At 37.1% G+C, this 14,838-nt stretch overlaps 1 protein-coding gene across 2 annotated transcripts in view; it reads right to left on the bottom strand.

The window, feature by feature from the left end:
- NOL4 (nucleolar protein 4) overlaps positions 1-14,838 on the bottom strand; it is a 152,883-nt gene that overhangs the window by 58,471 nt on the left and 79,574 nt on the right. For both annotated transcript variants that reach the window (XM_072411266.1, XM_072411265.1), the window contains exons 3-5: positions 4,963-5,074; positions 3,744-3,856; positions 90-222 (exon numbers count right to left, since the gene is read on the bottom strand). In XM_072411266.1, the coding sequence (XP_072267367.1) occupies positions 90-222; positions 3,744-3,856; positions 4,963-5,074 (358 nt within the window). The remainder of the gene's footprint in view (positions 1-89; positions 223-3,743; positions 3,857-4,962; positions 5,075-14,838) is intronic.

Raw genomic sequence — 14,838 nt, 5'->3', positions numbered from 1 at the left:
ACATTATGGATATTGGCTCTTCAAATAGGAGAACTGATTGTAAACCACCAAGTGCAATCAAATTTTATATCTTACAAATAAAATCTTACCATCTTGCTGTCCATGAAGATTCTGAGGACTTTGCATCCTTTCTTCAAGGTTCGAGCTAAGGTCAGAGTTCACAGCTGACATCCTGGTGGAGTCGCTCATGTCAAATTCATCACTTTCTATGGAGCTTTCATCCTGCAGGTATAGAGTTTGTATTATTTTCTGGTAATTTATATAGCTCTGACATATTGTGCAGCGCTGTAAGGAGTCACAGTAACGTCACTGTAACTGTCCCTCAGAAGGGCTCACAATGTCTAACATATGGCCAATTTTAGGGGAAACGCCAATTACCTTAGAAAATGCTGGTTAGTTAAATCATACATTAGCTTTTTATCATAGCATGAGCCTGGCTTCACCTCGACTAATGTCATTATCATCTTATCAATGTGGCTTTATAGCTCAGTCTAGCACCTTTGTTGCTTTTTCCTATCAAAACTGAGATAAGCAGTTACAATGCAGACAAGCAATATCATAAGATATGTTAAAAAAAAAAAAAAGATTTTCAGCAGTCAGATGACTGCCCATTTTCTGATTCATGTCTCTAAGTACACTTGTATTTCAATATATGTAAGGGTCTGATAAAAGAGATGAAAGTATGACTTGAGTCCCTATCACATTTAAGAAAAAGAAGAAACATCAGTAGAATGTCTAATCAATATAGGTGGGTTCTGATACACATGTAACAAGGCCCCTTAGAAAACAAGATGATATGAATTCTAATGACTGTGCATCTTGGCTTTTACTGTATGTCAAATAAGTAAATCAATGTTTAGCCTCCCTTATTTAATGGCATAGGAAGATCGGTGCAAGTTTTAAAAATGTTCAGCCTATTGAATACATACATTTCCCAGCATGTCTATATAAGTAGCAGATCTGTAGAGGGAAGCATTTGTATAGTGTCTAGGTACTGCACATCTATTGTTATTGGTACTGATGGATGACTTGTGTTCAGCAAGCCTCTCAGTCTGATCCACGCTGACACCTTGACAGTCCAGATATAAGAGTGTCATGTCTTTTCATTCACCACTTTACTTGAAGCACTAACAGTCAATACAGTCAGTATTCCAAGTTTAGACGCCAATAAGAATTAGAAAATGCCATGGACAGCTGTTCATACCACAAGCTGGAAGCTAGAAAGAATTGCAAATACAAAACTTAAAACTAATGGTGGCATTAAAGCACATATCACTTTAAAGTTAATCTATATACATTTAAATTACTATTTATTATTAGATTTATGTAAAGATGATCAGCTTAATCTGGAATATCCAAGCAGCAAGTGTTTAAACGATAGCAACGATATTTGGGCATTCTCTCTCTATATGTGTGTGTGTGGTGCTTTCTGCCTAAAAAGGCATCAAAGTAATTGTACTTTACTGCTTCTTATGTGGAAGCTAGACAGAACTCTTTTTCAATCACCAGGATTATTTGGTTGTTGCTCCCTGTCCTCTCCTTTCTCTGTTAACATAAAAAAACATGTTTGCCCTGAAGTAAGCTTGAGGGCACAATATCTGACCACGTGGAATAACTATCCACCATTAATATGAAAGTTTGATGGCCTTTGGAGTCTTTTGTGTGTATGTGCAAAAAAGAAGAACCTGGACACAAGACTTTTTAAGAGGCAGCTTGGAAAACGTGTTGGAGAGGGGAAAGCAGTGTGACTTTAAAAATATAAAATTAAATGTTAAAAGATAAATGTAACTACAGTATATAAATCCTTAAAAAGACCCTTTGTGAAAGTTCAGCTGTTTCTATGTAAAAAGACCAGAATGAAAAGCAAAAAAAGAAAAGGCAAATTGGTTAGAAACGTTGTGATTTTTTGCATTTATTCTTTCTATTCTAATTTTCAAAAAGATCATTTTCCTTTATTACAGCCTCAATTTAGTGGTATTAGTAAAGTAATTGTAATATAAGTTTGCAGTTCTTTAAATGGCACTGAAGTTATGATAAATATTTTCTCATCATTCCCTCCCCGCCTTCAACATGTTGTGTAATTAAGTATGCAGACCATCAATCAAAGACTTTTTTGGCAGCAGGCAGACCCATTGAGCTCCAGCTTTCATTGCAAGGCTTTCTCTGAGCTGTCTGGATCCTGAGCAAGTACTGGCCAGCCACCTAGACTTCTGGCTTGCTGCCATAATAAAAGTGTCTGATCAGAGGTCTGATTTCTTAATTGCGAATTAGTATTGGGAATGGGTAGTTTAGAGTGGACCATTGGTGATTTAGTTAATTTAAATCTAGACACTTTCAATCTTACCAGTATGCTTAAAAATAATCAGAAAAAAAACTTTTATACTGCTATTTCCCCATAACTTTTAGGCAACCTATATCACTCCACCACCACTCTCATTTTCATTTGATAAGTCAATGATATTATCACAATGGAATAGCTAAAAGCAAAAGAGGATTGTCATTTACATGTAGGATAGTGTCACTGTCCTGTTAAGAATAAATAACTTCCACAATGTTGAATTCAGCAATGACTTTCTATGCAGCTATAATAGCGATGACAAGAATGTTTCTAGAGTCTGAACTTGAAATTTAACTTGCTAAGCACATATGCCAGGCAATTTTGTAATTGTTTAATAAACAGCTTGCCTAGTTGGTGTTCTGATCCTCCTGATGATTTATGAACCACTGACCAAGAATGAATAAGCAGCTCAGGTGTTCAAGTAATAGCTATAGAGTAAAGCTGCATACACACCTGCAATTTTTCTCGTTGGAAAGGATCTTTCACGATCCTTTCCAAGGAGAAAAGACTGCACGATGCATGAACGATGCTGTACATACAGCACCGTTCATGCTCTATGGAGAGGGGAGGGGGGAGCGATGGAGCGGCACCCTGCTGTGCGCTCTCCCCTTCCCTTTCATTAGGATCGGTCGTCGTCCATCGTCCATGGATCCGCCAGGACTGTACACACGGCAGATTTTCGCCCGATAATTGGCCGATACCGATTATCGGGCGAGAAAAATTTGCCGTGTGTACGCAGCTTAAGGCTATGTACAGATTAGATTAGATTTTTGTAATTGAAAAGAATCTTTCATGATCCTTTCCAACATGAAAGAAGACTGAAAGATGCATGAATGCCCACTGTACATACAGCGCCGTTCTGCTCTATGGAGAGGGGGAAACAAGCGAGTGGCTCTCTACCCTTCACTTGTATTAGGATAGGTTGTCGTTCGTGCATCCGCCAGGACGGATCCATGAACGACGTTGGATGAGCTATATACACGGCCAGATTCTCGTCCGATACCAGCCCTGAAGCGATAATCAGATAGGAATCATCTAATGTGTGCACGAAGTCTAAACTGCATGTTTGTTTTATGTGTGTGGACTGAAACTACTGTAACCAAAAGAGCAACTTTACATCAAGGCAATTAGCATTCTTAACAATTAGTTAATTAATAGCAGTTTACATGATCTACCAGCAGTAGGTCTGCTTTAATAAGGTCAATTTGTGAGCTAGTTTGCTGTGCAGATTCCACAGAACCAATCCTCCAACCAGCCCAATGTTGTAAACTAAAAATAGTTTTAAAAATAAATAACAATAACATAAAATAATGTACGATTGTTAAGGAATGGGCCAAGATGTAACTCATGAACTGCACTCTGAATTATTATAAAAGGCTTTTCTCACAGCACAAAGCAGTATTACCTCATCTTGTTGTGAATTTAAGAGTTGAAGTTTCATGTGCTTCATGTAAGCCATGGTTATTGGCATGTTGTAGTCGATCATACTAGTCACCAGTGTTGGAGGTTTCCCATTATCTGTAAAATAAATAAATGTTACATTTATTCATGTTGTTTATTATTTGCACTCTGATAATGTCTGTTTGTAAGTTTTTTTTTTCAACTAGGTAAAAACTGCAGGAATTTGAGTGTGTTTAAACACACAAACACTTCTAAGCTTTCAACAGTGTGGATGTGCTAAAATTCTTTCTGTTTTCTAAAGAAAGAATGCAAAAGAGGAGCCATCACTTTAAAATCTGGCTCAATATTTACTAAAGTCAAATACAAAAAAGAATTTAGGTAAGCAAAATTCCAGGGGCCATGAGGGACCCTTTTCTCAAGGAAACAGGGTGTCCTTGGTGAACTTGAAATGTCACTGAATTATGCTTACCTCTCAACTCTTTATTATGTATCTATAAACTCAGTGTTGGGGATCATTGTAAAGGGGAACAGAAATAAAGGGGTAATATTCCCTTAGGGACACTTATCCTGATGACACTGGCAGAATCTCTGATTGATAGCTTTCTGATATCCTGTCGGGGAAATTTGCCATCACTTCTCATCCTGCTGACAAGGAATAAAGTGCTAACCAATTTCTACTTTACAAAAACAGTTTACTGTCTTTGCCTATTTAAAGATATTTCCCCACAATTCTTTGTGACTACTGTCACTTGAGTATGAAGTAAGGGAAATCCTGTTTTAAGACAGAAGTAAAAAATAATTTGCATCTGGTGTGGTTCAAATGTAAAAGCTAGGAAAACACCATCAGAGTTATGCAGAAATTGCATAATATAATGTAATGTTGCTTTAAACTTATTTTAACATACACATTTCAGGACCTTAGGTAACTGCTTATGAGAAGGTATTGTGGCAAGGTGTCAGCAGCTACAGTGCTATTATTGGCTTATATAGCTATTGGTTTTAAATGCTGCTAGGAGCCAATTAACTTTTTTTTGGCAACCTGTAACAATATGAACGGTGGTTGCTACATTAAATAGGAAGATAACTCTACTGTTATTAAGAAGTCTCCATTGTTATTTGTTGTAAAGACATCTTCTATAAATGGCATGTTCTTACCAGTTCTACCTCTCACCCTGTAAAACAAGTAGGTCACTTTCAATCATTGACCATTGCTCTTTCAGTACCTTTGTGATCAGCTCCATCTGGATTTAAGTGCATTCGTTTCTGACACTCTGAGCAGCTCATTAGGAATCTTGTCACTGCTTCTCTGGGAAGGAAGGCATATGTCTCTGATATCTAAAACAAACAGAAAAAAAAACATTCACTATGTGAGAAACCAAGAACTCTCTGTTATATGTAACAATACAACTACTGTACAACAGATAGAAGGAAATTTTTCAATAGGCTACAATTTGCCACAAAACTGCATTCAAACCCACGTGACTGTCTGGGTAAAATTATAAAAATGTATTCAGTACATTGCAAAACGTACATTTTGCCATAGTTAGCCATAAAGCAGAAAACTATGAAGAACTAGTATAAAACTTGCTCTTAAATATTTAAAGATTTGGGTGCTACTATGAGCATAAAGGTACCCTATCTCCATAGCCATTTGCAAAAATTTAAAGAAAACCTTGGCAATTTCAGTGAGGAACAAGAAGAGGTTCCATCAAGATATAAAGGTGATGGAAGAAAGGTAACAGGGCAGGTGGGATAGACACATCTGCCCTGGCAGACTACTGCTGGAGCATGATCATCAGCATAAAAGGAAATCATACAAACTGATTTTTTCAATGACTTCTTTGTGATTAGTTCTGTAAATTACCTGAGTATAGAGTATATTGACATTAAGTATTTCAAAAATGTAATTTTGTAAACGTAGGCATATCTAGTTCAATTTTGCAAACAAACATGTTTCATTATATTTCTATAGGGTAATAATAGGGTAATTATTTCAAAAACTAGAGCCAATCTAGCAAAACCAATACCATATTTGGAATCTGTGCATCAAACATACCCTAAAATGACTTTAATCTGTTTGGCAAAAAAATGTTTGTTGATAACTGTTGTATTTACCCCTCTATTCCTGCATTACAGCCTCCTTCAATGGGCCTGATTTATTAAAGATTTCCAAGGCATGAGAACATACACTTTATCAGTGAAGCTATGTGATCCAGAAAACCTGGAATGGATCTAGTGGAGGTTTGAAAACATTTACTAACAAATAGCAAATTACTTAAGAAATTCATCCCAGGTTTACTTGGATAGCTTTCATAAATCAGGCTCAGTGTCCTAGGCATTCAACTTGGTTGTCTGCTTTTTAGTATGATTGTCTTGCTCATAACCTAATGTCACTGTTAAGGTCTAGAAGGGTTGAATAGTAACGACAACCAAGGAGGCTGTAGCAATTGAATGTAGTGGAGGTTGGAGACACAGGCCACCACAGAAGTATAATCCCTTTCTTTTTTTCAATTTTTCAGAGACATTACAAAACATATTATAAATATAATAATAATTTTAAAATGGTTGTTTGAGACGGACGGCAATCTGCCTGAAGATTCTGTGACCTTGTTCTAAAGACTGCTGACTGTCTAGAGAGTCTGTCATGCTGCAGGCTGTCCCCAGCCGGTCCCATGGGAAAACTAGAAGGCCAGGGCTACACGAGGGAGCAGCTGCTGACTAGTTAAGACGGATGAGTTAATATTATATAGCTGAACAGGCAGTGGCACCCAGTGTGTATCTGTAAGAGCTGAATCAAGAAAGCATGTATGGAGGAAACGTGTAGGCTGGCGTAATTTTTTGAAGATGCAAGTATCTGGCTCTCTAATGCTAAACCAATAGCATTAATATGATTGTTGCCCCTGCTAGACACTCAAGTAAACAACCTGTGTGGGGTACAACACAAATCTAAAACAAATTGGACTATGGACCCAGACTACAGGCATACTGATTGGAAATGGTGATATATTTTTAGTAACAATGTGTTCCCCATAACTGCTTGTTCAAGGATTTCATGGGCTGCCTATCTACACTGAAATGTTGCTTCATTTTGGAAAACGAAGGACTGGAAATTATTTTAGGAACCAGTTGGATAGCTCAACAGCCACTTAACTTTTACCTAGCACGCTTCACCATCCCAGAAAATATCTTTAAGCACACCTGCATTTGTAGTGGTTTTAACCAACTGACAATCTACCTACACCCTTATGACAGGCCACTAGCCTTTGTACATACAGACAGTGGGCCTGATTTAATAAAGCTCCCCAAGACTGGAGAGGATACACTTTTATCAGTGAATCTGGGTGATCCAGCAAACCTGCAATGGATTTCCTAAAAGTCATTCGCTAACTGTTTTCAGTCCTGAACCAGATCCATTCCAGATTTGCTGTGTCACCCAGCTTTCACTGATGAATGTGTATCCTCTCCAGTCTTAGAGAGCTTTAATAAATCAGGCCCATTTTGATGAAAAGGATTCGCTGGTATAAAAGAGATTAGTAAATACACATATACAAAAAAGTAAAAAGTATGCAAAACAATCCTATAAAAAAAATGATACATATATTTAAAATCTTCTTCTACAATAATATTTTACATCCTAACATAATAATACCAATCCATTTAGGTACCTTTATAAGTTACCATGAAAAGCAATAAAAAAAAGTTAGTTTGTGAAAAGCATGGATTGAACGAGACACTTGACCTTGAATAAAAGAAACACTAGTTGTTGTCAGGAGGAAATCCACAGAGATTTTTCAAACATGCGGGATGTCAGTACATTAGATTATGGTCACATGCCAATTGTATAAACCAGCATCCTGCAAGGCTTTTGTCTAAACAGCATTGCTGGAGCTTTGTCTACTACCTTGACCTGCTTGCACCCCAAAAACAAATCAAAATACTTTGCGTAGCTTTCAGTGTTTCAGATATTGATGTTAAAACTCAGCAATGAATGTATTCTCTAAATTATGTATGACTTTTAATGAAGTCTGAATTTATGGTTGTACTTACTTATGGAATCAATAGAAACTATTTGCATGCCCGGATCATGTAGTACCTAGATACGTGTGTAGTAAAAATTGAAAGGATTACCTCCCCACTGTCCCTAATTTGAAAGAACAGTCCCTCTATCGGAACCAAGTCTTGGTATCCCTCTTCCCTCCGCAGGTGTCCCTCATTTTATGTTAATAAATAAATGTTGAGAAAAATCAATGATTTAACCAATAAAAAGCTAAAAGAAACAAAGTTGTGAAAAAAATACTTGTCTGTTTAACCATCTATTTTTTATAGTCTGCAAAATGATGATTTGTTAAGTCACTTGCCTATAAACATTGAGCTGCAATGGGTCTGATTTAATAAAGCTCTCCAACACTGGAGAAGACTATCATGGGGGAACTTGGGTGATCCAGCAACCCGAAATGGAACTGGTCCAGGACTGAAAACATCTACCAAATGATAGCAAAAGATTTACAGGTTTACCAGATTACCCAAGTTCTCCCATGAGCCTGATTTATGAAAGCTATCCAAGGCTGGAGAGGATACATTTACATCAGTGAAGCTGGATGATCCAGCAAACCTGAAATGGATTTTCTAAAAGTCGTTTGCTATTTCATAGCAAATGTTTTCCCGGACCAGATCCATTCCAGGTTTGCTGGACCACCCAGCTTCATTGATAAAAGTGTATCCTCTCCAGCCTGAGATAGCTTTCATGAATCAGGCCCAAAGTGTCCCCCCTATATCTAAAACATTTAAGGGAGGCCAATATATAAATACTATAGGTTAAATGGTGGCATCATCCATAACAGACAATACTATATTCAATTTTTATGTGCAATTAAAGAAAAGTTGCTAGATTTTAGTTTAAATGTGTACATGTGTAGAAGTCTAGTTTAAATGTGTATGTTGTAGAACATATATATTTGATATGCAAATTATAAATATTTTTTGATGCCTGATTAATTTATGGATTAAGAATACATCGATAACAAATTTTAAAAAGTCAGCATTTTTAGTAACATATTTGTCATGAGGGGATTAATAATGTGTGACAAGTTAATTTTCACAGTGGTTAGCAATAAGCAAGGATGCGACTAAAATCTGAACACACTTTTGTCATTGGTGGGATCATGATAAAACTTTGGGATATAAGTGCAAAATCACTTGGGAAGCTTATAAATATAAATACCTATATAATAAAATACCAGGTCACAGGAAACTGGGGGAGTCACCTAAACAAAGTTCCATGTATTTTTATCAGCTGAGTAACAGAAACCCTGTCCTCCCTGTTTATATACCTAATAGGTCATCAAAGAGACTAGTTTAAGTTTGAGGTTTGCTTAAAAACAAATTACCTCAGCATAGTTTAACACTCCTTTAAAACAGGGGTGCCCAAAACGTCGATCGCAATCTACCAGTCGATCACAAAGGCAATGTGAGTCGATCCCGGAGCCCTGCCTTACCCCTTCCTGCTGTTAACCAGACCTGTTGTACGTCTGTAGGGATGCTGGGGATGTCTTTCTGTGCGCGAGAAGGCTCTGTGTAACAGTGGGGAGTGGAGGTAGAGAGGGCAGTCTGAGGTGAGCAGTGATGGGCAGCCAAGATACCTTTGTACAGATTAGCAGTTCTTTTTTTTGTGCAGCACGTTATTCTCATATGACAGGTGAACTGTAGCTTTCCTGTCACTATAGTCTTGTAGTGCAATGTTCTGCCATTCATTAGCTCCAGTCACTTCTGTGTCATACTCGGTATATATATAAATAAATATATGTTTAGCATTTTTATTGTTGGTAGATCATTCTGACTGGTCATTTTAAAAGTAGCCCGCAAGCCAAAAAAAGTGTGGGCACCCCTGCTTTAAAACAATCTGATAGCTAGCATCCCCCTTCTTTCCCAGGTAAGGAAGAGTGAAGTTGTTGTCAGGACCTTAATGGACATCTGGAGACCAAAGCAACATCAATGTTTACTTTGCATTATATTATATTGTGTTTTTATAATACTTTCTATATTAGTTCCAGGGCTAAAACATATTTTTAGTTCTTTTTAGTCATGTAAACATTGCATAAACTCTCATAATTACCACCTGCATGAAGCAAGTAATACAGCTGAATCAGTACTCTATCTTAGTATTTTAACCCTTTGCAGTGAAAAAGTATACGATCTGTATGCAGAACACACACAGAGCTGAATGTGTCAAAAGGGCAACCCCTTCCATCTTTCCCTGTATGTCAGGCCTCTGTCAGACAGCATGTACTAGTTTTTTGTATATGGGTTTATGGCAGTATCCAAATGCATGAATATATCTGGGTTGTACTGCAGTGTAAAAGGGTCCTAATGTGGTTTTAAAATGCAATTATTGATAATGTCAGTGTTGTCAGCTCAATGATAAATATCAGTATTTATTGCAGACTCTACTTGATGCATCATATGAATTTTAACACTCACTGGCTACTTGTTGGCATTGAATGACATGGGTTTAAGTAACGGACTGTTTAAGGCAGCATGGAGCATTCAGCAAGGTAACAAGGGGCAGCAATTTCACAGCTATTTCAGCATATTTGCACAGACAGATGGAAATTACTGTATACCTTGCAGAGCAGGTCAACAGCAGTCAACAGAAACTAGGGTCATCAGGGTATGAATGCAGCTTACTGTAATATTTCTTGTACACCAAAAGGTGTCTAAATTATACCATTTATGGATGAGTTTTGTTTTTTTTGTTTTTTTTTTTGCAGGTATTCCCCTCAGCTTTCAATCACATCCCAACTTGCTCTGAAAATTGCCGACTTTGGGGACATATTCCTAGCTCTTAATAAAAGTTTACTTTTATTATTAGCCTATTATTAGTCTATTATTCGCCTATTGTGAAAGGTAAATCGATTCTCCACCAAAATATTGCATTTACTGAGGGTGAGTGTTGTCACTCTAGGCTGGAGTGGACATACTTTCATCAGTGAAGCTAAGTGATGCAGGAAACTTGGAATGGATCTGGTCCAGGATTGAAAACATTTGCTAACAAATAGCACTTGACTTTTAAAAAATCCATTGCAGGTTTGCTGGATCACAGAGCTTCACTGATGAAAGTGTATCCTCTCCACCCTTGGAGAGCTTTAATAAATCAGGCCCTATGAGAGAAAGTGTGTTTAGCCTACACAACCCATCTCTTTCTCCTCCCCATTGAATAAAGGGAGTTGTTTTGCAGTTTGCATAAAGTATTGGAAGCAAAACTAACTAAAACCGGATCAACGGGTATTTTTACTAGATCAGGTATTTTTACTTATCAATCAGATAAAACTAAATGCTTTCAATGGTATAAATATATACACAGCAACAAGGTGAAGTTTAATGTTAGGATTTATATTCACTTTTAGGTAAACACTGCAATATTAATATAACAAATTACACATTTAATTTATTTTATTGCATTTATTTATCATTGATGGCTTGTGTCAATGTCCATGTTGATTTCGGCACATAATACTTATGCGTGCAACCACCCCTGAGGAAGCCTACACTAGGGTGAATGCGTCAGGTATGATTCTCACATACATGCTATTGGCTAACACCTATATGCTGATGCTGAACTTTAAAGGGAAATGTTTGTTCACATAATCTATGTTGCACACTGTCTAGTGCCAGATGCATGCCCGAATATTTGTGAATCACTGTATATTTTGAGACACATGTATTTTTTGTGCTTAGCTTTACTTTTTATTTTGAGAATTGATCAAAAATACAACATTGTTTGCCATAAAAACCCTCTGTTTGCCTTTTTGAAGATCCTCTTTTGAAATAAAATGTTTATAGGGTAAAATAGGTGGTTGCTGAAAATACATCACATTTGCCCTAAAAGACTCAGGGCCTGATTTATTAAAGTTCTCCAAGACTGGAGAGGATACACTTTTATCAGTGAAGATGGGTGATCCAGCAAACCTGGAATGGATTTCCTAAGTCATTTGCTTTTTGTTACTAAATGTTTTCAATCCTGGACCAGATCCAATCCAGGTTTGCTGGATCACCCAGCTTTACTGATGAAAGTGTATTCTTACCAGCCTTGGAGAGCTTTAATAAATCAGGCCCTCAATGTTGTCAGATCATATTAGCCAATACATTTTTTTACAAGCTTTGAATTTTCAAACTTTGGTAAATGAGTGCTGAGTATTAGTAGCAGCTGACTTTAAGTTCAAAGCTCTTAGCTGTGACATTTCTCCTAACAGAGAAGAGCAGAGTTTTACAAATGAGGATCACAAATCTTAATATAAGAAAGGATTTGTTTTGTCATTTTAATGTGACATGGATTTAGCTGTGTCAGTAGGTATGACTTCATCACCTCATCTTCCTTATATTTGGGTTCAAGTACCACTATCAAGGAAAAAAATCTCTTTACATGTGTAAAGTAATATGAAGGTCAGTTTAAAAAAATAAGTATATAAATATACAATGCATGGCAGAACATTTCTACTATAGATCCTTCGTATTAGTGGCGGTGGTGTTATTAGTTTAACTTGGGCCTTTCTTTCAAACTGAGAATGCCCAGATGAAGTTGGTATATGGATCCTTTGTAGAAACTAATCCTTTATTGTCTTTGTAGAGATTGCATACCAAGTAGAGAAATATAGCTGGAAAGTATCACAATCCTTTCCAACGACAAACGACTGCACGATGGATGAACGAGTGCTCTACATACAGCACCATTCTGCTTTATAGGGAGAGGGGAGGGGAGAATGATGGAGCAGCACCCTGCTGCGCTCTCTTCTCTTCACTTGCATTACGTTTGTTTGCCATCCGTGGATCCGCCAGGATGGTCGTTTGGACTACGAGCACTGTACACACGCCAGATTCTCGTCTGATATCAGCCCTGAGCAAATTATCAAACGAGAACCATTGCAAGTGTGTACGTAGCCTTACAAGTGCACATAAATAAGGGTAGATTTAACAAACTGAGTTCACCAGAAGAACAGTACAAAGCTGTGCCAAATTTAGGGTTGGAAATCCTATAATAAAGCAGCTTAAAGCATATGTATTAATATTAAATAAAGCAATAGTTTTATTTGGACCCCACGTTGTTAGTTTATCCTGAGAGCTGTAACATTACTTTATAGGTAAAGCTTTGTATTTTCGTCAGTTTACTACAAAAGATGTACATAGCCATGCCGCCTGTCACAGCCCTTACTGGCATGGGAGGTACCTGAATTTTTCTTATCTTTGCTGCAGCTTAATGTTTAAATACAGGTCTCCTCTTCACCCATCTCAACCCTGACACTGGACAATAAAATAAGAGTCAGCTTGGTTATTGCATGACAGCATTTGTTTTCGTTTTTTTGTTTGTTTTGTTTTTTTTGTGCCTTTTATCTCTCTCTACTTGTATTACTTGCATTGATGATGTGTTATAATAATTGAACAATTAAGGTGTTTTAGTGCTTGCATTAAAAAAAAATAAATGTATTAATGTAATATATTTATAGAACTGCATCAACTTTTATGTATTTTGAATCTATGCTTCCTATTAAAGCTCCCCGCTAACTAGACAAAGATGAGAATACAGAGGATGGAGGTGGATATTAGGCACAAGAAACCATACACCTGTACCAATAAGAGAATGAATAATGAAATTAAAATCATTTGTCTTTAGCAGGCCATAAAACACATGACATATCACAAGGACATGTCAAAATGGAGAAGCAGTGCATAAAAAAATTAAGTACACCCATACCTATTATAAAGGAATAAAAAAAGCCAGGTGCTGCCTATCAAATCTACTTTATTAATTGATCATTAGTAAGAGTGACCACCTATAAGAAAGCAGAAGCATTGACAGTTTGATGGTCTGGAGCATTTGGGTGTGCATTAACACAATGCCAATAAGTAAAGACATCAACAATGATCTTAGAGATGAAATTGCCACTGCCCATCAATCTGGGAAGGGGTATAATGCCATTTTCAAATAATTTGAAGTTCATCACTCTGCAGTAAGAAAGATTATTCACAAGCGGAGAACATTCAGGACAGTTGCCAATCTTCCCAGGATTCGTCATCCCAGTAAATTCACCCCAAGGTCAGACCGTGCAATGCTCAGAAAAATTGCAAAAAAACCCAAGAGCTACAACTCTAGCTGTTAAGTCTGCATGCCTAGACAAAGACTGAACAACTATAGTTTGTTTGGAAAGGTTGTTATTTCTCTAAATAAGCTTTTTTCTTACATTTTTTGCAGTGTAGATGTGCTAATGCAAACTGAGCAAAAGAAAGAAAATAAGACAGAGAACGCAGGAGTTACAGGTCATAGATGAGTAAGTGAATATATATCAACAGGACTGTAAAAGCAAATCTCATATGGCCCCTGGGATACAAGATTGATCAACTCTGTAGTTTAGCATGCATCTTTAACCTGAAAGCTATAAAAACCAGCTGCAGGTTTGTGTAAAGATTTGATCAACTGTGTCTATAGTGATAAGACTGTATGATACCGGTCATATGAATCTGCTTCTGGTATTAGTATCATATCCATTGCTATGAGGTTATGAGGCTGCAGCATAACCAGAAGTTAGATCTAATATATAGCACATAGATTACACTACTTGTAGCTCATCCAGGATTTTCTGTTTAGGTATAAATACCAGAGTTACAAGGGAAGTAAAATTCATATACTGAATATATAGTTTATTTGCAATAAGAAGATATGTTGGGTTCTTTTTGCAGCATGAATGAGGAAAAAAAAAGTTAAGGTCTTTGTCGAGTACTTACACTCTTTCTCCCTGAATAATAAAGAATACACTTTCATCAGTGAAGCTGGGTGATTCAGCAAACCTGGAATGGATCTGGTCCAGGATTCAAAACATTTGGTAGCAAATAGCAAATGACATTCCAGATTTGCTGGATCACACAGCTTCACTGATGAAAGTGTATCCTCTCCAGCCTTGGAGAGCTTTAATAAATCAGGCCCTCTGTGTCTGAGATTAACTCACACCGACAGGGCAGAAAAACTGACACAACAGCTAATGATGTGATTAATATCATAGTAATCCTGTGGCTAGGCGCCAATGAACCACATCCCCCAAATGTCACCTGTC

Source organism: Pyxicephalus adspersus, chromosome 5 (assembly GCF_032062135.1).
Source record: "Pyxicephalus adspersus chromosome 5, UCB_Pads_2.0, whole genome shotgun sequence".
NCBI classification, from domain to species: Eukaryota; Metazoa; Chordata; class Amphibia; order Anura; family Pyxicephalidae; genus Pyxicephalus; species Pyxicephalus adspersus.
Note: the sequence above shows the minus strand (reverse complement) of the source record. Positions and strands in the feature narration are given on the sequence as shown.